Raw genomic sequence first — 22592 nt, forward strand, 5'->3', positions numbered from 1 at the left:
TACTCTAGACAAGGTTAATTTATTAATTCTTTTTGAATCCATAGTCATTTAGTATATATACTCTTAACATTTAACCCAATACGAGGTAGCTTTCCCTATTCAACTTGAACTTTTATGCTATTCCTCTACCTTTCATCACCATTTAGACCCTAAAAGTGCTTGTGACAAAGTGATGAAGGAGCAAATCATTGTTATCCCATACTATTATTATGTGTTATCCATGTTATTATTATGTGGAAGGTAAAACAAAAAACATTATAGTTGCATACAATTTAAGGTACAAAGGGGTTATATATGACCACATCCAACAACAACTACTAAATCGGCCTCTTTTAATTACATGACCCCAACGTAGTTCCCTAGTAATATTGTCTTGACTCTGTAACACTACCTTCATTGAAAATTATCTATACAAACTTCATCTTCGTTTACATGAATAAAATCATTTTCAGATGTCATCATGGTCACTGTCTCCATCGTCGTCATCATTTGGTGTCTCGAAGTTCATCATAAACCTAAGTGAGTCTCCTTCCTCTATTTCCCATTGCTTCTTCAGTGCAATGATCGCTCTCGAAGCAGCTGCTGCAATCGCCGGGTTACTGTCTTCAGCGAGTCTCTACAGAAAGGTTCATCGATGGGTATTTAATATTGCTCTAAGTCCAGTTTCAAAAATAGTCATCAAAAAATTCTTTTACCTGTAATGCTCCCATGCCTGCATTTCCTAGTGTCCACATGGATGGTGCAGCTGCTAAGGCATTAGCCAACGCTTTTCTACAACAAGAACAGAAAATGACCAAACGATAAAGTATCGGATGATCTCAAGAAATAAAATGTGTCCTACGTATGAATTACATAGTTAATACAAAACATATACAGACCAGAAGGTCAAAAGAATGTTTTGTTTCTTCTAATAGCGAAGAAGTCACACAAGAAAGTTATTAACAGAACATAATAGAATAATGGTTTTACCTTGTATTGACGTCTGGAGAGATTGAGCATTCAGCCAAGAGAGATGCACTACTTTTACCATCCATCGCATCAAGGTCGATCAAAGTTGTGACTAACAACTCGAGCTGTTCAAACCAAAATATTATGATCATTTATGTAAAAGTTTGATTACCAGAAGTAAGAAAAAGAATGACAATTTTGGACCGACCTCTTCAGGGTCAGTGTAGTCAATTCCATCAGCTTCTGAGAGTGCTGATGCCATACTCTTGTAAGCTTCCTGTTTCAATATCAAAAAAAAAGAAATCGTCAGAGAGAAGAACACTTAATGAACACAGCGTTTTCTCAAGTGGGATCAGACCTCAATAGCAGATATGCGATCAGATGAAACTTCCCCTGGAAAAAAATCAAGAGCTTTTCCATTCTTCTCAAGTGATATACGATCCGTGGTACCAGTTTCAGATGTAACCCCTCTTAAGATTCAATAGAAAAATCCAATTTTAGAACTTGACATCAAGAAACCACACAAAAAAAAACATACAGTGTTCGTTATCTTACAAGCTGTTAACCATTTTGTTCACCATCATGTCGTGGACGTTCTTGATGAACTGCACCAAAACAGGACACATTAAGTGCCAATAAGAGAAGATGAATCAAAATATATTTAAGACTTTGCCTTTACCTCTAAAGCCATTAATGCATCCTCCATCGCCCGTTGTTTAGCACGGTAATCTGCACGCCTTAAATCAGCCTGGAAAAGTCAGGGTAAATCTCTATTGCCAGTTTAAACCCAATAATATATGTACATTGAGTAGTTACTGTTATCAGGTCAATACTCAGATCTGCTCACATAGTGATTATACCTCTAAGGCGCCATCGCTCCAATGCTTATCAGCAGCATTTTTCAACTTAGACTCAGCTATGTTTTTAAATATCTATGGACATAAACCATTAGCAAAGTAAGAGAAAACATAGCTCGAAGAACGTTTAGTATATGTGCATCTATAAATGAGAAGCATCATACAGTAGCAATATGATGAAGACGCTCAGCCTTTCTTTTGACATTACGATCTATCTTCTCTGTATCTTCTCTTGCCCGAGCTACATAATAAACAAACAAAAGACAGGATCAGAATGCAGTACAAGAACAAAGAAACACATAATATGTAAGTGTGAAAGAGAACCATATCTCACCGTCCAGTTTAAGAAACCCGGACCCAAGAATCGCTACATCCTGGCGCGCACGAGCATCAAGTCTCATAATGCCACTGAAAAAGAATCAAAACATAAATCGTAACAACACATAAGTGACCTTAAGTGATATATAAATGTAAAACGTTTGGATATGAAAAAAAATACCGAGATAGAATAACAAAGTCACTACGAGCTCTCTCATTCACAAACTTAGCATCATTGGACACATAATCAACCAAAACTTGGCTTGAGTTATTACTTTTCCTCCTTGGCATCACTTGCTTCTCACCTTCTTTTTGTACAATTTGGGAACTAGCACATTACCAATAAGTATCAATAACACAAACCAGTGCAAATGGAAGCTAAGACAAAACCAAAACGGGGCTTACTTAGTTTCCGTGTCTTGTGATTTCCCAACAAAGCACAATGTAGAAGATCTCCGAGAACTAACAAAAGTGATAGTCTTTGTACCTTGCTTTAACTCTTCAATAGATAAACCCTTTTTAGCAACTAGAGGATGATGAACAAACGCCAACAAAACTCTTTGAGATCTTGACGCATTAACACTCTTCCCTAAACCTGGACTGTTTGGTACCACTTTGCTCACGTTAAGAGCCATTGGGATCAAACCTATAAAACCAAATCAAAATCGATTCACATACTGAGTAATAAAGTAAGGACCTTTGACATAAAGATAAAATTTTTCTCACAAAGGGGAGATTTACCAATTGAATCAAACTCAAATTATTGAATTTTATGACAAACCCATCAAGAAAAACCTGGGAATTGGAGAGATGAAACAGTTCTTTGATTCAATTCGATTCTAAGACGAGATAAAGAGACAATTTTTCTCACAAAGGAGAAATTTACCAATTGAATCAAAACTCAAATTGTTGAATTTTAAGACAAACCCATCTAGGAAAAATTGGGAATTGGAGAGATATAACAGTGATGAACAGAGAGTCTAGTTAGAGAGAGAGAAGAGAGGAGACAAACCTTGTGGGGAAGAGATGAAGAAGAAGAGTAATATCCAAAGAAGGATTAAGGATATTAAGAGGAGAAGGAAGGAGACAAAGAAGTAGAATTATGGGAACCCAAGTGAAGATTGTAACCACAAGAGTTACTTGTGGACCAGTGTGAGCCAACCATGCCGTACGTTTCCTTTCTATTTCGATTCTCTGGTCATTGTAATAGTGGGTACCACTCTTTTTCCCTTAATATCATTAATCTCAATTTGGTTCAACACTTCAGTTGCATAAATTTGGATTTTTTTTAATAAAATTTTATCTTTTTAATTATAAGAAATTTCTGTTAGAGGTAATGAATAAATGAAATTAATATGATAAAACATTATTAAGAATATATTAAAAATGTTTAGTTGCTTTTTTAAAAAGTTGATCATTTTTTATATTAAATAAATTTATTGTTTATGTTAAGTAATAATTTTATAAAACAAATTTGTTATAGTATTAAAATTGTAAAGATACTTAAGTTTCAATCATAATTAATTGTTGAATGCAACATAAAACTATAAAAGTTTGATAAAAACAATGAGTAAAATAAATTAAAAAAAAAAACACAAATGAAGATGTTAAGAAATCTTTGGTTTATGCTATGTTCTTGTGTTTTATTTTTTCCTTTTCTTAAGAATTCTTTACATCTGTATTTATAATCGTGGAACCATTGAATGTTTTCATCTACTTTGAGTAAATTGTGTAGATATTTGGACTTGAAACAAATAGCGACCGTCTTGTTATATAGGTAACCAAATTCCTTCTTTTAAACTTCTTCCCATGTACTATCATATTTTTGGAAACGAGATGTTACAAACTTCCACTACAAGAATATTGAGTTTTAATAGCATTATAATATAGCGGTTTATGTGTTAATGCTATGCTTGACTTACCCGTAACTTATTTATAGCGTTTCTATATTGGGAAACGCTATAATATATTACTGTCCTCAAAAGATTGTACTTCCCCTTGGTATTTATTGTTTTTTTACTCTAGATATTTTTATATTTATCGTTTTAACTTTTAAGAATTTAGAAAATCATTGATTTTTTTTAAGTGTCGCCCCTCAAACATTTGACCTAAACACACTCAAATCTCAGATCTATTAGTCTTTTCCACTTCCTCACTTCTCCTCTTTGTTTCTTCGTCTCTTTTCTCCCCTTCTTCACCATATTTTCTCTGCCACATATACACATTCAACCGACACCACCAATTTCTTTATCTTCGTCGACCCTCCCTATCACCAACCATTCAGCCACTGAATCTCAACATCAGTTCTCATGCCTTTCACTCAAGCCTCCCACCTCTGAATCCTCTCCCTGTGATAACCCTCTATCAACGCCGTCCATAGAACCCTCTCTCCCATTCATATTCCCAAATCTGTAAGAAATCTAAAATTCGATGCCTTGATCTATGATTTTTCTTTAGTATTTTAAATGACTGTGTTTGGATTTAGATTCTTCTTGAACCTTCAAGGAAAATCTGAAGAGATTTTAAAGGTGGGTGGTATTGGTTCCAGAGTTGATGAAACAGCGGCAGAATCTTTGGCCCAGATGAAGCGTCTCTTGTTCTTAAGAGACTAATAGCAAGATCTACTAAGACTGCTAAAGATTATGCTTGGAGGTGTGAATTTTAATGAGGTGAGATTTTTTCACAAAAGTTTGTGTTTTTAAACTTCAATGGTTTTAGTTGTTGTTTAGCTCAAATTATTGTTTAATTTTTTTCTCTATGTAATGACGTTGTTGTTTTAATTGATAGATCTGATGAAAAATGAAGGATTTATATATAGAGAAAAATCCGGTTGATACCTATTTTCAGGAAGGATCTTATTTAACAGTGACAACATAACTTTGATGAACATGTAAGTAGCACACAGTCTTTTCTTTGTCAATTCTATTTTATGATATAAAAACTTGATTTGTCACTTACAGAGAACATGAAAACACAACCGTGTCTATGTTAACAAGGGAACATGAGGTTTGTCTCATCAAGATATGCTCTGGCAAAGTTATTTCTGACCACAAATGCGAAATTGTTGATGAAGTAAGAAGACATGTGTTTAGTGAAGATGGAGAATTTAAAGCAAGAAGACATGTGTTGAGTGAAGTCCAAGAATTTGAAGTGATTACAAGTCAAGGTGAAAATGGAATCTTGTAAACTTTGTAAAAAATTGTTACTTGCGTTTATTTGAACTTATGTTTGTATTTTTGTGACAATTAATGAATTATTTTGATATTAATATACCGTCTTTAAATCCTGAATCTTATTATATATTGAATCAAATTAGTATAAAATAATATATAGAAACTAATTACATTTATATAAATACTATTATATAATATTTAATTGCGGACAAATAAACGTTATTGTATACAACAATAAAATAGCAAAACAAAAAAATGTTATCTAAAGTGCTGGACCTATGATGACGGGCGCAGATACAGCGTTTGTCAAAATGCTATCATATTGATAGATAGCGTTATTCCGACGTTATTAAAACTCAATATTCTTGTAGTGTTCACAAGAAGAATCAAGAAACCCGAACACCCATGGTGGTAATCAAATGACCAAGATAAACCAATCACTACAAAAAAAATTGTGGTATTACATCATTTATTTTCTATTTTTGCATCAGTTTTTAGTGATGCAAAAATAATTTGCATCACTTTAATGAATGATTTATATTTTGTTGATGCAAATAATTTGTATCAGTTTATATCAAACTGATGCTAATATTCAAATATTTACATCGATTATTATAATCAATGTCAATATATATTATTTGCTTAAAATTGATGTCAACGTTTATATCATTTTATTTAAGTGATGTTAGAATTTATGTCATTTAGTTAAACTGATCTAAAATTAGTGTCAATTATCACAAATGATTAGAATAATTGCATCAGTTTCAAGTACCGATTGTACTATTAATATCACTTGTACGTAATTGATGTTATTTTGGTGTCAATTTTTTGAAGTGATTTTAATTGTTGTATCATTGACAATAACCATTCAAATATTAGAATCAATTATATATAACTGAAGTAAAAAGTAGTATCAATTTTCTTAAGTGATCTTAGTAACTGTATCATTTGCGTTAATCGATTTGAGATATTATTATCATTTGTACATAATTGATGGTAACTTCATGTCAGTTTTCATAAATGATTCTAATAATTGATTTTGTTAAAAAACTAATTCGAATATTATTATTTTCATATTAATAATTGAATTTTAATTTCAGAATAGCTTATTTAATTTATTTATAAAAGATTACAAATTAAAAATTTAAAACCAAAAATAATTAAATAAAAACCCATATATTAAACATAAATTAGAAATAAATAACATAAGTCATCCATCTTGCGAATCCATGAAACATAAATAAAGCAAAGCAGCTAAAAACATTGTAAAACTAAGTCCATTGGCACCATTTTCCATTCCGTGATCATATATCTCTAATGTTGTTTCCACTGTTTGAATATCCATTGGCACCATCGTCCATTCCCTGATAAAAACTATATATATATTATATAAAATGTGGGATCTGAAATTTTAAATTAATATATGAATACTATTTACCTGATTAGGATTAGGCAAATTTGGTGTGTTTGTCGAAGGTGGATTTGGTATGTTCTTAAAAGCTGCAGCAAAACTTGTAGCCCATGTTCTTGCCTAAATTAGTTTGATATATTAAATTATTAAGATACAAATTAACGTAGAAAAACTAGCATTATATTAATACCTGATCAAGAGTGGATGTACCAATTATTTGTTGGACGAAGGTAGTCAGTCCACTAACTTGGTTGGATAGTTCATTCACTTGTGTCTTGAGCCCAATGACCATTTCAGAATTTTCTATCTCTGCTCTAGTTGTAGTTGAGCGTCTCACTAATTTTGAAGGTGTGGGTCCACGACCAACACAATGACTCGTCCTGAACGCTCTGGACCAAACACTTAGCAAATTCATCATCCAAACTAGCTGTAACATTGTTTATCCTCTGTGGATTTTGACTCATTAAAGTTATAAGTGATTCCTAGAAAAAACAACCAATATATAGAAATGTCATAATTAACTTGTGAACACTAAAACTATAAAAGCACATTTTTAAACTAATCTCATGTGGTTGACAGGAAAAAAAAAACTAACTGCGCGTGCTTTTGCCTCCTCACTTACAAAGCTTCCATCAGGCTTCATGCGAGACTCAACGAAAAATTCTGCTCGACATGGAGTTTTTCCCGTCTTTATTTTCTTTGTAAAAAATTCATGCATAAACAATATACACTACGTTAATATTAATATACTACACAAGTTTTACAACACATATAAGTTACTTACAATCTCATCTCTTTTTCTTGAAAAGCTCTTTCTTCCACATACATTTGGCATGGTATGTTTCTTTTGGTTCCTTTTATTCCGCTCTTGCATTTTCTGAAAACTCACCATATAAAAAAAATTACTTGGATAAAGGGGTGTCAAAATGGGTAATCCGACCCGACCCGACCCATACCCACATAGGTTAGAGACTTTTGTGGGCGGGTTCAACCTGACCCATTTATTATAATGGGTTGAATTTATATACCCAAACCCAATTATATAAAACCCAATGGCTAAATGGGTTATATGGGTTACCCATATAAAAATAAAATAAAATAAAATAATTGATATTAAATCCATAAAATATTTATATAAAATAGAATTAAAAAACCAACCAAAGTTTTCAAGCTTAAGAAGTTAATTTCTAGATATTATTGGAAAAATTTCACATTCATTTTAGATCATTGACATATATATTATTGTTTACTTTTTCTTTTGTTTTTAGCAAAGTAGAAAAACTTAACATTTATTTTATATATTTTACATAAATTAGTTATAAAAAGAAAATATTTTACATATTAATATATATCTATATTGTATTATATGCATATATATATTATTTTTGTTTTTTTCAATCAACCCATTGGTAACCCATAACCCTAATGGGTTTACCCCGATAAACCCACGAACCCATTTGACGAACCCATCAAAACCCATTTATTTATATGGGTATAAAAACTTAACCTATACCCGTTAAAATAATAGACAAACAGGGTAAACCCATGGGTTTCTACCCATTTTGACATCCTGACTTGCATTTGATATAGACTCAATCAAGTACAACTAAATATGGAACGAATAATATCTTCCACTTTTGCTCAAACCTCATGTAAACTAAATTATACCATTAATCTTCAAGAAATTAATGGGTTTATTGGCCAATGTTTCATCCATAGTATCTTTTTTGTGATCTCTCCAAATATGTAGTTTCACATCCTTGCATCTGCTACCTAGTGCACTCATCACATATTTTTTTCTCATAGTGGGATCATCAAACCAGAATCTAGACTGAAATAACAGCACATACAACAAATCAATAGAGATCAAAACTAAAATATTATCTCAAAACATTGTTTAATTAAAAAAGAATCAATAGAGATCACTAGATGGAAGAAGTTACCTGAATTACATCCCACGCCTTATTTTTTGTGAGATGACTAACCAACCTCCAATCATTGTAGTCGATGGGGAGCAAATTCAAATCAGTGCTTAATTGGCCTAACCATGATCCAAGTAAACAACCAGAGTCTCCTATTGGCTGTCTGTTTTCGTTGAAATGCACAATCACTTTGATGTTTTGATATTTCCATAGATGTCACCATTTTGCTATCAATGTTTCCATCTGTATCTTGTTCATGAACACATATAACATAATTAATCTGATTAATATATAGTAAATAAATTAACTATTAAAAAAAATATAAATACAAACATATTTAATGTCTCTCGTCTATAAGTATTCCTAGGGATAACTCACCGTTTAAACAACAAATTAAATAAAAAAACAAAACTCTTTAGCTTTGGTTGAAAAATTGAAATTATTAACAGATCCAAGAGCTATATATAAATGATTTAATAAAAAATAATGTTCAGTGTTAATCAGATTTACCTATGACTTGTACTTTCCATTTGAAGCTTTTACATTCAGAAGCAAGTGGAGGAGGCATCGTGTAATCTGTTTCCAACTGTGATAAATCTTCAGGTGCTTGTGTCTCTGAATCCATCATCAATCGTAAACTAAAAATAAAATAAAAAACTTGTTAGACACTACAGAATATGTAAACGGGATCTAGATTAAAAAAGAAAAAAACCAAGTTAATTCTACCAGATTTACGATTACCTCTTCTGTTTTTCTGCCAGCAGTTTCTAGCAAATGGATTTGCTTTAAAAACCCTAACTCTAATCATTTCGATATATATTAAAAATAATAGTTTGGCGCTTGAGACAAAATTTAAGTGGGCGGGATCTGAAATTTTGTTTTCGCCAAATAAATTTTTATTTGAAGAGGTTTTATAAGTTCATGTTAAATTAAAAAAAAAAACTCGATTCTTGGTAAAGATAATGACAAAAAAATGAATTTGCTTACTTAATTAACCTCAATTAACAATATTATTAATAATACGCAAAGAAAATAAGCAATTTAGTCCATGTTGAATAAATCATCCTAGATTTAAGGAATAAGGTAGTTTGTTTAACAATATTACTATTTCGAACAAGAATAAGAACTTAAAAATTAAGAACATCAAAGAACGTTTGGTGTTTACTTTGCAGAAAAAAATTACAGAGAATAAAACTAGAAAAAAACTAAGAAGAGATTAATAAACACCAAAAACTAATCATAGAATCAAAGTTGAAAACACACTTACTTATGATTAAGGATCTAATTTGTAGTGAAAACTCTAAGAAAAAAAGAGATACAGTGTTGTATTACCTAAATTTAGGTTTGTCGATGGTGATTTCAATTAAATTAGATTGATTTTTTTCGCTCACAAATATGTATTTAAATAGATTTATTAATTCTACAAATATAATTTTGTTTAACATCAGTTTTTAATTGATGTAAATTTTAAATCGTTTTTAAAAGTGATTTTATCCAGAAAAAAAAAACATCAATTACCTAAATGATATAAAAATATATTTTATATTAATTTAAAAAAAGTGATACAAACTAGTTGAAACTGAATTAATTATAAATAACTGACGTAAAATTAGATAATTATAACATCAAATTATCTAATTGATGCTAATCATTTTTATTTGCTTCACTTGAAAATAAGTAATTTAAATTTACTTCATTTAGTTTTGTGATACAAAATAAATATACAACACACCTGATTTTTTGTAGTGACTTCACTATATGTAATCTTTTTATATCCGCCCTCTTTTTTACAACATAAGTATGGAAAAACTTGTTCCTAATCATCTATTTTTTTCTTACAATCTCCAATCTATATTCTTCAAAAAGAAAATATAATATATTGAATCATATGGCCTAATATATAAGCTCAAAATTCAAAGCCATCAACTTCCAAAATAAGCTCAAACTTAAATTCTAGACTTATGTAGTGAATGGTAACAAAAGAAAAACGGATTTGAGTTGTTTTTGAACATCATGGGAATGTATTGGAATCGACACGATAATGCGTCATTGAACATCATGGCAATATGTGATTTGAATATATTATACACATATATCTAGAATGGAGCACCATGATCATGCCACGATACAACTGTTCTTCAAATTGCACAACAAAATAATACATAGTTTCCTTTGCCTCTATTAGAGAGTATTATTTTGTTGATTATGGCTATCCAAACAAACAAGGATTTCGTGTTCCTTATAAATTATCACGAAATCAAGTTGTGAGCTATCATATGTCTCAATTCAATTATGGTCCTCCTCCAAGGAATAAACATGAATTGTTTAACCAATGTCATGCATCTTTACGTTATGTTATTGAAAGAATGTTTGAAGTTTGGAAGAAGAAGTAAATGATACTTTATGATTTTCTAAAATATAATGTTCACATAAGAGTGGTAATGGCTATAGTGAGACTGTATAATTTCATCAAGATTTCAAATTTCTCAGATGCAGATTTCCAGATGTAATGACTGAGACAAATAAGAAAATAAATTTTATGGTTGAAATAGGTGACATTGATGCAACATAGATAGCAGATGGAGAAGGTATGACGCAAATAAGAGACAATATTGCAAATATGTTGTCACAACCCATTCCCAAAATACACCAAAAGGAAGTACAAACTTGCTTAGCTATTCACATTTCTCTTCTGACCTGAAGACTGGAAAGGAGAAGGGGGTGAATAAAACAAGTTTACTCAGTGAGGAGATCAACTCTGCCCACAGGCCATACAGTAAACACGTTCCAAACATAAACACGACTATTACTTAGCATAGAATCAGAATGTCTAACCATCAAACAATCATCACATCGACGATATGCAACACATAACTCATTTATTTCTTTATCTCGTTATCATGCAATCATGCACCTTAAATATCACACTCAGAGCAAGGCCCTTGCAGCACAACTACTCCCACACTCAGAGCAAGGCCCTCATGGCACAACTACGCCCACACTAATATTCTCATTCTCATTCTCATTCATATGCTTATGTAAATTGTAAACTTGCCTTAACATGTATCTTTAAACATTAATATCTCACATTCAAGTTACTAACAACCTAACTTCATCATGTAATCACAAAAAACCAAAGGATAATTCTCAAGCCTATACTCAGCAACTATCGAAGAATATATAAGGAAAGAGGCTACTGCATATCCGCAAATACCACCCTCACCTGTCTTTGAGTTGGCAAGAACTGGAAAGAAAGGCTGAAGCAGCTAGCAATAATCTTTTCCGGTGATAATAACGGCTCAGGTTGCTTCCCTAACACCCCTTCTATCTGTAACAACCATCGAACTGACTTCAAGTGCTCAGGTAAAGCCGAAATTATTCTACCAAAACCTCAGGTCGAAACTGCAAACTCGTAATAAAGAGACGAAAGTTGCTACTTCTTCCTTGCAGCAGGATCTATCCAACGACACCAAAAGCGTGATCTGGGTCCTTCAGATCCGACGGGAAACGGGTCGCCAAAACCCCTACTTGACAATGTTTCTGAATTCCTTTTCTTCACTAAAACCAACTTAATGAAACCGGTGTTAAAAGATGAAAACGAGACGTCCAACCCTTCTCTCCGCTTAACGTGAACCGAAAAAGAAATGGAAAACGCAACGTCAACTATTGACCACTAACGATGGCGATGAAGGATTGAAACCAAGGAGATCTGATGCTTTAGGGTTTGTGTTTGCTGTGCAAAGAAGCGGCTGGAGGTAGAGGGAGATATATATGCCTATATATACATATGTACACATGCACACGTAGGTTTACGATCAAAGCTGTTGGACCCTTAGCGGGCTGGATTGGGTCTCACATATGTTATGGGAAAATCAAAGTACTTGAATTTTTTTTTAATATGTTGTATTTTTTTATGGTTGAACTTTTTAACAATATGTCAAATAATTAAATTTATACTTTTAGATCAATTATAGTATTTAAGGTTCATAAATATACTCATACTTTTATTATTAATTCAGAACATACAATAATATACAATCATACTAATTATTAATCAATTAATTTATTTATTTATAACATAATTATTTATAATATATAATCCACACTGCTTTTTTTTCTTTACCATTCAGGTATTTTATAGTGAACCACAAAATTTTTTTCACCAATCAAATATTATTCTGTACCGATTCTTTTGTATAAATCAAACTTGTCCTGCAAAAATATTTCTCCTACATGTACTGCAGTTGAATTGACCGCACTATAAAACCGTTTTTCCCGCACGGTCAATTTCACTTTAACCATTCAGACCCATTGTTCCACAATGAAAGGTGGTCCATGTTATATTATTTGCGTCAAATATACAGTTTTTTTTGTTAGAAAATTGCTAAAAGTTACTAGATTTGTTGATTGGTGACCACATGCGGTTTTTTTTTCTTTGTCAATTTCGCTTTTTCTTATGTCAGCACTCACGCCCTTATGGTGAAAATGGTGACAGCGTAACTGACCGTGCAGGACAAGCAATTTTATAGTGTGGTACGATTCAACTACAATATATGCGGAAGAAATATATTTGCGGAAAAAATGCAGTTAATACGAAATAAGCGATACAAAATAATATTTGATTGGTGAAAAAATTATTTGTGGTTCATTGTAAAATGTGTGAATGATAAAAAAAGGGATTACATATTATAATTAATTATGTTTAAATAGATCTTTTATCCTATAAAGCACAAGTCACCTATCCAATCAAATTAAGCCACATCAGATATATTTTTTACTTTTTAAAATCAAATAAAAATAATTACAACAGATCGTGTGAAAAAAAAATCCAAACGAACAAAAGAAACTGAATCTTTTCCATTTAACAAATTCTACTCTTTAAACATTTAAAAACAATTGAACTTTACTAACACGACAGAAAATAAAATATTTTCTTCTAACTGCTTCTCCCCATTATCTCTATTTTTTCTCCACGATCTCTGAGTTTTAACAAAGCGTCACTAATATAATTCTCACTTCAAAAATTCATATTCATACTTACCTCTAATTGCTTCGTCCTCCGTTCAAAACTCACATATTCCAAAATCTAAATCAATGGAAAAGGGAGAAAGCGAAAGAGACGAGATTGAGTCAAAAGAAAACGAAGGATAAGAAACTGTTGACAAAAAAGTATGATCCTCACCATGGAGGAACCCAAATTCTTTTATACAACTATGAAATCCAATTTTCTTTCTCAAATTTATTTGCAATTGTATCTATTATCCCCAAATTTCTTACAACTTCCTTTATTTCTTCTTAATATGATCTGGAGACGCATTGCTTCTCCACCACTAGCTTGAGCGATATTATACTACATCATCAATAAAAATATATCTGTCTTTCATCAATGAACTTGAAAAACTTTTGGCTAAAAGGATAATTCATCATCAATGAGTATTCTTTTTTTTTTTTAATCTGTTTATTTTCTTTTTGAATCTCATATATGTTTTTGTTTTGATATGGTAACACAGGAAGACGGATGGGAGGCCCATGAAACAAAAAAAAATTCTCCAATCAAGGATCTTTGCACATTCAATCGGTGAGATCCAACTCGTTAATCGATCTCAATATCAAAAGTTGTATCATCTTTAGTTACGAATCCATGTCATTGTTAGTTTTACTAATCATGCCAAAGAGAAACCTTTACAATTCAGTTTTTGTGGCTCACTTCTCTGTTATTTTTTCCTTAATAACATATCAATCCATTTTCTTATAGATTTTAGGAACAATTGAGTTGTCGTATGATATCTATTTCGCTGTACCACTTTTGGGTTCATGCATATGAAATAGTTTAGGCATATTAAGTAACTCATCCTCAAATCTTTGTTTGTTTTATGGGATTTTGCAGCACAGGTAGGACTTTAATTTCGTCTTTTGTTATGCATGAGATGTGGAAGACCAAATGGAACAACAACAACCACAAGGTTAGTCTTCTATTTCACATACAGTCAAATTCAATTCTTCTCTCCAAGACATATTTTATAAGCCTTTATTTTTTATTCGTAATATGAACTTTTTTCCTAAATCATTCATATCTTTGAATGCCTAAATTTAGTCATTTGAAAGTGTGTTTTACCTTCCTCTAGGTCGGAAGACTACAAGTACAATGTGTTTTACAAGGAAATTAGCCCTCGAATCAAAACTCAACGTGTAAAATGAAATCAACCTATTGCAAAAACAATTGATAAAAATCTTGTTCTTCATCAAATTATAAGTATGATTTGTCTTTTTGTACTTGAATTCTTCTTCATATTAATTATTCTTTTTTTTCTCTTACCCTCTATCCAAGTTTTGTTCGCAACCATCTTAATATTCGATGCTACTTCCATATGCTTTTTCTTCTAAAGTTGATGTGTGATTGTTGGAACTTAATTTATACTAAAAATGGTTTTTATGTTTGTTTGTAGGTTTGTTATGCTTTGGTGGAACAATAGATAAAAAAAAAAAGCATAACAAGTTTGACAAATTACTTGAGATAAAAACGAAATATTAGGCACTAAGAAAATATAAATACATAGCTTACTTGCTGTACATATATCATATATATTCGTTTTTTTAAATTTGAATGTATGGATTGCTCTAAAATATATAAATTAAATGATTTTTATTTTTCACATCAGATATGTTATGCTTTGGAACAAAGAGGAGAAAACCAAGAAAAAATACACCAATTTACAAAAATAAAATAAAAAAATAGATGAAGTCATGAAGACGAGACATAACACGTAATATTTTAAAAAATAATAACTCTTTGAAAAAACCATTACAGCAAAATTGGATTCAGAAAACTTTTGCCAAATTAAACTGATTATAGTGCAAACAATGTATAATTAGTTACATATTATATGATCACAAATAATAATTCTATGCGTATGCACAGGCCAAATACTAGTAATTAATAATTAGTATGTTTGTATATTATTTTATGTTTTGAAATAATGATAACAAATTAATTATATTAATAAATCTTAATATATTACCTAATAGGAATAGAGATGTATATTTTTTCCAGAAAAAAATTGTATATATTATCACCAAAGAAAAATGTTTAAAAGAAGATGTGTATATACGGTAAAAAAATATATATACATACATAGTGTTTATAATAATAAAAAGTTAAAAGTAAGCAAGTGTTTATTACCCACTCGACCACATGTAAGAAACTGAAAACAATTCAATAAGTGGTGCATGCCTTATTATCTCCTTTTTGAAAATCACAGTTTTTTTTTAAGGCTATGAATGGCTACTTAAATAAGAAGGGCATATTTCCACAAAAAAAAATTCCGCAATAACTATACCAATCAAGAAAATTATATTAGTTTGCGGTTTGCTAAAATACAAAAAAAAGCGAAATTTGCTTTTGTTTTTGTTATGTCTGATAAACTGAAAAAGCATTATCTTGTAAATAACTTCACATATGGTGGGGGACACTTTAAAATTCATTTTTCATGACTAATTGGTTAATAATAAATTGTTAATTATACAAGAAATAATCATAAATATAAAATAACAAAACAAAGAATAATAAATTCATTTAAGTCATATATAGCAAAAATAGTAATTAATAAATAGTGTTTTTATTTATGCATAGAAAATATATACATAAATACTTGAACTTTTAGTTTAAATAAATATTATTTATTAAATATTTGTTCATTAGCCAAAAATAGACAATTTTTTTTTTTGTCTAAATGATTCCAATTAAATTAAACTTTAAGTTCTACACCACACAAAAAGGAACCAAAACAATCACATACAAAGAGCCAAAGCAACTAAAGAAAGCTTTGGTCAGACACAAAAACTCCTTGTAACCATGAAGGGTATCCCTAAGCTACATATGATTGTAATTGTTCGTCCCTTGTAACGCCCTTTGCTATCAAGAAAGCTCCAAGATTAGTCTTTCTTTGTTCTACGACTGCTCTCCACTCGGGAAAGAAAGATAAAGCCGGCAACCGCTTTTTCGACTGTAATTTAAAGTTTGGCCAAGCTGGAGGTATGTTGATTGCTCCGACCAATTCCTTTTGCTCCAACTCAAAAACCACTCTAGATATATGTAAGTTTTTCATGTTTTTCATAGCTCATAGACTACTCTGAAGCCACACTTCCTCTTTAGAGATATTCTACTATGAAGAAGAACCGTACCTACTGAGTTTCTCAAAACCCAAACCGCTCCACATATAGCTTTACCTTTATCCCACACAAAACAGACAATACATTACAATTATATTAATTATTTATATTTTTACTAATTTATTCATGAAATTATTATCATAGTATGGAAGTATATGTGTGATTTTATTGTGAACCGCAATTACTTTTTTCCTCAATCAAATGTTATTTTGTATTAACCGCACTTGTTCCGCAAATATATTTTTCTTGCATAAACCGCAGTTGAACCGTAGCGCACTACTAAATTGTTTGTCCCATATAACCAAATATGTGGTCACCATTTGGATCCTAGATACAGATTTGTAAAAAGATGTTGATTGGTAATAAGAATACGGTTTTTTAAATTATAAAATAATAATATTTCTTTTACTTGAAAATAAATTAAAAGATTACACCAAATTTCTATATTTATTCTCTGTCCTTTTGTTTTACAGCAAGAATTTGGAGATGTTTTTCCTAATCATCTCTATTTTTTCCACTTCTCTAAATTCAATTTATTTATCTACATTATACAATTGAGGAAATTTTAATTCATCATAAGGTATTTTGAACGAACGTATTCATATACCCCAGCTATATATTACTCTATTCAAAAAATAATTAAAAAAAGTTAAGAAATGACGTCAAAAAGAAAAAAAGTAAAAGAAAGAAGAAGTGTTAAACCCAACCATTTTTGACTTGATAAAAAGCTTCAACGCTCTCCTTCTCCGTCGCTCTCCGCCGCGTCCGAATTCCCCCAAATCCTCCTCATCTCTCCGATCAATTCTTCCCAAGTAAGCTTCTTTCTCGATTCTCTTCTCACACCAATCGTAATTGTTTCATGAGTTCTCCGTGTATACACATACGTTCTTCACTTTCACAGTTTTTCTTTTTTTTTTCTTTCTTTGTTCTCGATCTCAAATTAAAGAGATTGAGAAACCTAATTAGTATTGTTCTAATGTAATGCAAAGGTATTAGGAACTGTGACCTATGATTTCAAAGATTTGGATTCGAATTATTCTGTTTTCAATTCTGAAATTGGAACCTAATTTTTTTTTTTGTAATCGTTGTGATCGAGACCGTCGCAGTGATGTAGAAACCCTAATTTCTTGATTCTGTTAGGTGCATAGTGATTGATATAGCTATTTTTCAGCTCTTGTTCTGTTTAGGCCTCCGCAATGAAGTGATTGTATGTGTTGTTTGTTTCACAGGCGTGTATGTGTTGAGAGAGGAACCATAGTGTTAAACATTTCATAATGGAAGTTTGCAATTGTATTGAACCGCAATGGCCTGCGGATGAATTGTTAATGAAATATCAATACATCTCAGATTTCTTCATTGCGATTGCATATTTTTCAATTCCTCTCGAGTTGATATACTTTGTGAAGAAATCTGCGGTTTTCCCTTATAGATGGGTGCTTGTTCAGTTTGGTGCTTTTATCGTTCTTTGTGGGGCAACGCATCTTATAAACTTGTGGACTTTCACTACACATTCGAGAACCGTGGCGCTTGTGATGACTACCGCAAAGGGGTTAACCGCTGCTGTCTCGTGTGCTACTGCGTTGATGCTCGTTCATATTATTCCTGATCTGTTGAGTGTTAAGACGAGGGAGCTGTTCTTAAAAAATAAGGCTGCTGAGCTTGACAGAGAAATGGGACTGATTCGAACTCAGGAAGAAACTGGACGGCATGTCAGAATGCTGACTCATGAGATAAGAAGCACGTTAGATAGACACACTATTTTAAAGACTACACTTGTTGAGCTTGGTAGAACATTAGCTTTGGAGGAGTGTGCGTTGTGGATGCCTACTAGGACTGGGTTAGAGCTACAACTGTCTTATACACTTCGTCAGCAACATCCTGTTGAGTATACGGTTCCCATTCAATTACCGGTGATTAACCAAGTGTTTGGTACTAGTAGGGCTGTAAAAATATCTCCTAATTCCCCTGTGGCTAGGTTGAGACCTGTCACTGGGAAATATATGCTTGGGGAGGTGGTTGCTGTGAGGGTTCCACTTCTCCACCTTTCCAATTTTCAGATTAATGACTGGCCTGAGCTTTCAACAAAGAGATATGCTCTGATGGTCTTGATGCTTCCTTCAGATAGTGCAAGGCAATGGCATGTCCATGAGTTAGAACTCGTCGAAGTCGTTGCTGATCAGGTTCAGCATAATTTCTGTTTCCCATGTTTTCTTCTTTTGTTTCTTATAGTTTGGTTCAGTCTGAAGTTTGGTATTAAATATTTTCTAAACTTTTCTTTTCTTATTCCAGGTGGCTGTGGCTCTCTCACATGCTGCGATCTTAGAAGAGTCAATGCGAGCTAGGGACCTTCTCATGGAGCAGAATGTTGCTCTTGATCTAGCAAGACGAGAAGCAGAAACAGCAATCCGTGCCCGCAATGATTTCCTGGCAGTTATGAACCATGAGATGCGAACACCAATGCATGCGATTATTGCACTCTCTTCCTTACTCCAAGAAACGGAATTAACCCCTGAACAAAGGCTGATGGTGGAAACAATACTTAAAAGTAGTAACCTTTTGGCAACTTTGATGAATGATGTCTTGGATCTTTCAAGGTTAGAAGATGGAAGCCTTCAACTTGAACTCGGGACATTCAATCTTCATACTTTATTTAGAGAGGTAACTACTAATATGTCAATGTTTGAATAGCTCTATGTTCCAGAAGTTATACTATTTGTGTACTTAATTGTTACATTTGAATCTTGGTGCAGATCCTCAGTCTGATAAAGCCTATCGCAGTTGTTAAGAAATTACCTATCACATTAAATCTTGCACCTGATTTGCCAGAATTTGTCGTTGGGGATGAGAAACGGCTAATGCAGATAATATTAAATATAGTTGGTAATGCTGTGAAATTCTCCAAACAAGGTAGTATCTCTGTAGCCGCTCTTGTCACCAAGTCAGACACTAGAGCTGCTGACTTTTTTGTCGTGCCAACTGGGAGTCATTTCTACTTGAGAGTGAAGGTTAGTATCTTACACAAGCAGCTTGTATCTTAAACCATAGCGGCACGTATTTCTTAGGTCTTAATCTTGGCGATTATTCAAATATAGGTAAAAGACTCTGGAGCAGGAATAAATCCTCAAGACATTCCCAAGCTATTTACTAAATTTGCTCAAACACAATCTTTAGCGACGAGAAGTTCGGGAGGCAGTGGGCTTGGCCTAGCCATCTCCAAGAGGTTGAGCCTTATTTAGGAACACTATTTTCTTTCTGATATTTCTTCTCATTTGGTATTGCTAAAACTTTGCTCATATGTGTTTGATATGACAAGGTTTGTGAATTTGATGGAGGGTAACATTTGGATTGAGAGCGATGGTCTTGGAAAAGGATGCACAGCTATCTTTGATGTTAAACTTGGGATTTCAGAGCGTTCAAATGAATCTAAACAGTCAGGCATACCGAAGGTTCCAGCCATTCCTCGGCATGCAAATTTCACTGGACTTAAGGTTCTTGTTATGGATGAGAACGGGTTAGTATAAGCCCCTCACCTTTCTCCTTGCGAAAATACTCGCCTTCTCACATGGAGAAATTAGCGCTAAGAAGAAACGCAGCTTGAATCTTATGGGAAACCGGTGATTATTTTGGTTTCAGGGTAAGTAGAATGGTGACGAAGGGACTTCTTGTGCACCTTGGATGCGAAGTGACCACGGTGAGTTCAAACGAGGAATGTCTGCGAGTTGTGTCCCATGAGCACAAAGTGGTCTTCATGGACGTGTGCATGCCAGGGGTCGAAAACTACCAAATCGCCATCCGTATACACGAGAAATTCACAAAACAACGCCACCAACGGCCACTGCTCGTGGCACTCACTGGTAACACCGACAAATCCACAAAGGAGAAATGCATGAGCTTTGGTCTAGATGGTGTGTTACTCAAACCCGTATCTCTAGACAACATGAGAGACGTTCTGTCTGATCTTCTTGAACGCCGGGTTCTGTACGAGGGCATGTAAAGGCATCGCCCCGCCCCGCCCAGAGGAGTGATTCTGCTCCCGGCTTTCTCTCCCGTAAAAACATCGGAAGCTGATGTTCTCTGGTTTAATGTGTACATATCAGAGACTGTGGGATCGTTTTGGATGATGTCTGACAGGAAATAACGTAAAACAGAAACTCTAGGCAGGTCTGTATCGTGGCGATTCCGGTTAGAGAGGAACTAGATGTTGGTGGTAAAATTATGCCATTCCAAATTACTTGTATGATTGATGTTGTTGTATTATATATCGGTTACGTTCTTATTAAAATATTCGGATTGAGTCATGGACGCTTGTTGCGTGCTGATAACGAAAATCAGTAAACCAAATGGAAAACAGAGTAACGAAAAGGTTTCTTTTATTGATAGATATTGGAACCAAATAACACAACGTTCTCTTAGAAACGCAGTATCACCATCTCACTTGCAAGAGCCTCGTGAGAGATCTCCAGCAAAACGATGAGGAAAGATTCTCTAAAGAAACTTAGATAAGAACAAGTTTTCTACTTTTTGCATAATGATAAAATGAGGAGCTAACAAATGCTTATATAGGCTACTAAGTCGGCTAACAACCCAGACAAACGCCCGACAAACACCGTTAACACCCTCTCTTTTATTTCCGTGATGTTGCCAACCTTAAACCGTCATCCAACGTCTGCTTTTTATTCCATACTCACGCGCTGCACACTCTGCTTCAGACTCCTTTTTAACCACGTGTGCCTTTACCCGATATTACTATATCAAAGCTCCCCCGTTGAAGAACCTTGACCACAAGGTTCAAAGGTCGGGAACTTGCGTTGCAGGTCATACAAAAACTCCCATGTAGCTTCATCTTCAGTCTCGTTCGTCCACTGAACCAAAACCTTAGTAGCCGCTCTTCCCTGACGTTTAACCATAGTGCGAGCCAATATCTTCACAAGTTCCTTGAGGAGGACATCAGAAACGACCGAAGGAAGTTGTGACGTAGTGAGAACATTACCAACCATTGCCTTGAGTTGAGATACGTGGAAGACAGGGTGTATAAGAGAACCCTCCGGCAAGAGTAACTTGTAAGCCACTTGTCCACAACGTTCAATCACCTTGTAAGGACCATAGTATTTAGGAGCAAGTTTCTGGTTAGATCGAATGACAACCGATCCCTGACGATAGGGCTGCAGCTTGACGAACACCGAGTCACCAATATCGAAACTTCGCTCAGAGCGATGAGAATCTGCGAATTGTTTCATTCGATGTTGAGCTCTTAGGAGGTGAAACTTAAGAATCAGTAGCATACTTTCACGCTCCTGCAAACTCCGTGCGACCACTGCAACTTTGGATTCACCCGGAAGATAAGGCAAATGGACTGGTGGAGGTTGTCCATAAACAGCTTCAAAAGAACTGAGCTGAGTCGATGTATGAAAGCTTGTGTTGTACCAAAATTCTGCTAAGGGAAGCCAACTCGACCACATATGAGGCCTCTCACTGCACATACAACGTAGATATGTCTCCAGACATCTGTTGACAACCTCTGTTTGCCCATCACTCTGCGGGTGGTAAGCACTAGAAAACTTCAATTCCACTCCTTGAAGAGAGAAGAGCTCCTGCCAGAAGTTACTAACAAAGACGGTGTCTCTGTCACTTACAATTGACTGTGGACACCCATGAAGCTTGAAAACTGTGTCCATGAATGCTTGGGCAATAGACACAGCCGTATATGGATGAGCTAAGGCCATGAAGTGAGCCGCCTTTGTGAGTCTATCAACTACCACAAAAATGACCGTCTTACCATTAGAGGGAGGGAGTC

The 22592-nt window shown here is 33.4% G+C and overlaps 2 protein-coding genes, 1 long non-coding RNA gene and 1 pseudogene across 10 annotated transcripts; 2 read left to right on the forward strand and 2 right to left on the reverse strand.

The window, feature by feature from the left end:
- Window positions 1-207: 207 nt before the first annotated feature.
- Window positions 208-3370, reverse strand: LOC104787655 (senescence-associated protein AAF, chloroplastic). Of its 6 annotated transcripts, none has more exons than XM_087450169.1 (14): window positions 3136-3233; window positions 2865-2918; window positions 2529-2769; window positions 2305-2451; window positions 2140-2213; window positions 1970-2046; window positions 1809-1880; window positions 1628-1696; window positions 1504-1553; window positions 1307-1418; window positions 1157-1225; window positions 970-1073; window positions 696-771; window positions 208-616 (listed from the first exon to the last, which is right to left on the reverse strand). In XM_087450169.1, the coding sequence occupies exons 3-14, from the start codon at window positions 2756-2758 to the stop codon at window positions 449-451; spliced, it is 1248 nt and encodes a 415-aa protein (XP_087306295.1). In that variant the 5' UTR covers window positions 2759-2769; window positions 2865-2918; window positions 3136-3233; the 3' UTR covers window positions 208-448. The 6 variants fall into 6 exon arrangements, with proteins under 6 accessions (XP_087306295.1, XP_087306296.1, XP_010511559.2 ...); XM_087450170.1 differs by having other exon boundaries at window positions 3010-3140; XM_010513257.3 differs by lacking the exon at window positions 2865-2918 and having other exon boundaries at window positions 3136-3370.
- A 325-nt stretch (window positions 3371-3695) lies between these two features.
- Window positions 3696-5391, forward strand: LOC147943847 (uncharacterized). 3 transcript variants are annotated; one of them, XR_015558467.1, is made up of 4 exons: window positions 3696-4534; window positions 4609-4792; window positions 4911-5013; window positions 5084-5391. It is a non-coding gene; the product is annotated as an uncharacterized LOC147943847 (long non-coding RNA). The 3 variants fall into 3 exon arrangements; XR_015558468.1 differs by having other exon boundaries at window positions 3701-4534; window positions 5120-5391; XR_015558469.1 differs by having other exon boundaries at window positions 3710-4534; window positions 4672-4792.
- Window positions 5392-6707: 1316 nt separating this feature from the next.
- LOC104789611 (uncharacterized) lies at window positions 6708-9259 on the reverse strand (annotated as a pseudogene).
- Window positions 9260-17365: 8106 nt separating this feature from the next.
- LOC104789612 (ethylene receptor 1) lies at window positions 17366-21096 on the forward strand. The gene is made up of 7 exons (XM_087450171.1): window positions 17366-17610; window positions 18028-18978; window positions 19088-19456; window positions 19549-19803; window positions 19891-20018; window positions 20112-20309; window positions 20432-21096. Exons 2-7 carry the CDS (start codon window positions 18073-18075, stop codon window positions 20790-20792), a joined length of 2217 nt encoding a protein of 738 aa, XP_087306297.1. The 5' UTR covers window positions 17366-17610; window positions 18028-18072; the 3' UTR covers window positions 20793-21096.
- The last annotated feature ends 1496 nt before the right edge of the window (window positions 21097-22592 follow it).

Source organism: Camelina sativa, chromosome 5, assembly GCF_030686135.1.
Source record: "Camelina sativa cultivar CO46 ecotype springtype chromosome 5, ASM3068613v1".
NCBI classification, from domain to species: domain Eukaryota; kingdom Viridiplantae; phylum Streptophyta; class Magnoliopsida; order Brassicales; family Brassicaceae; genus Camelina; species Camelina sativa.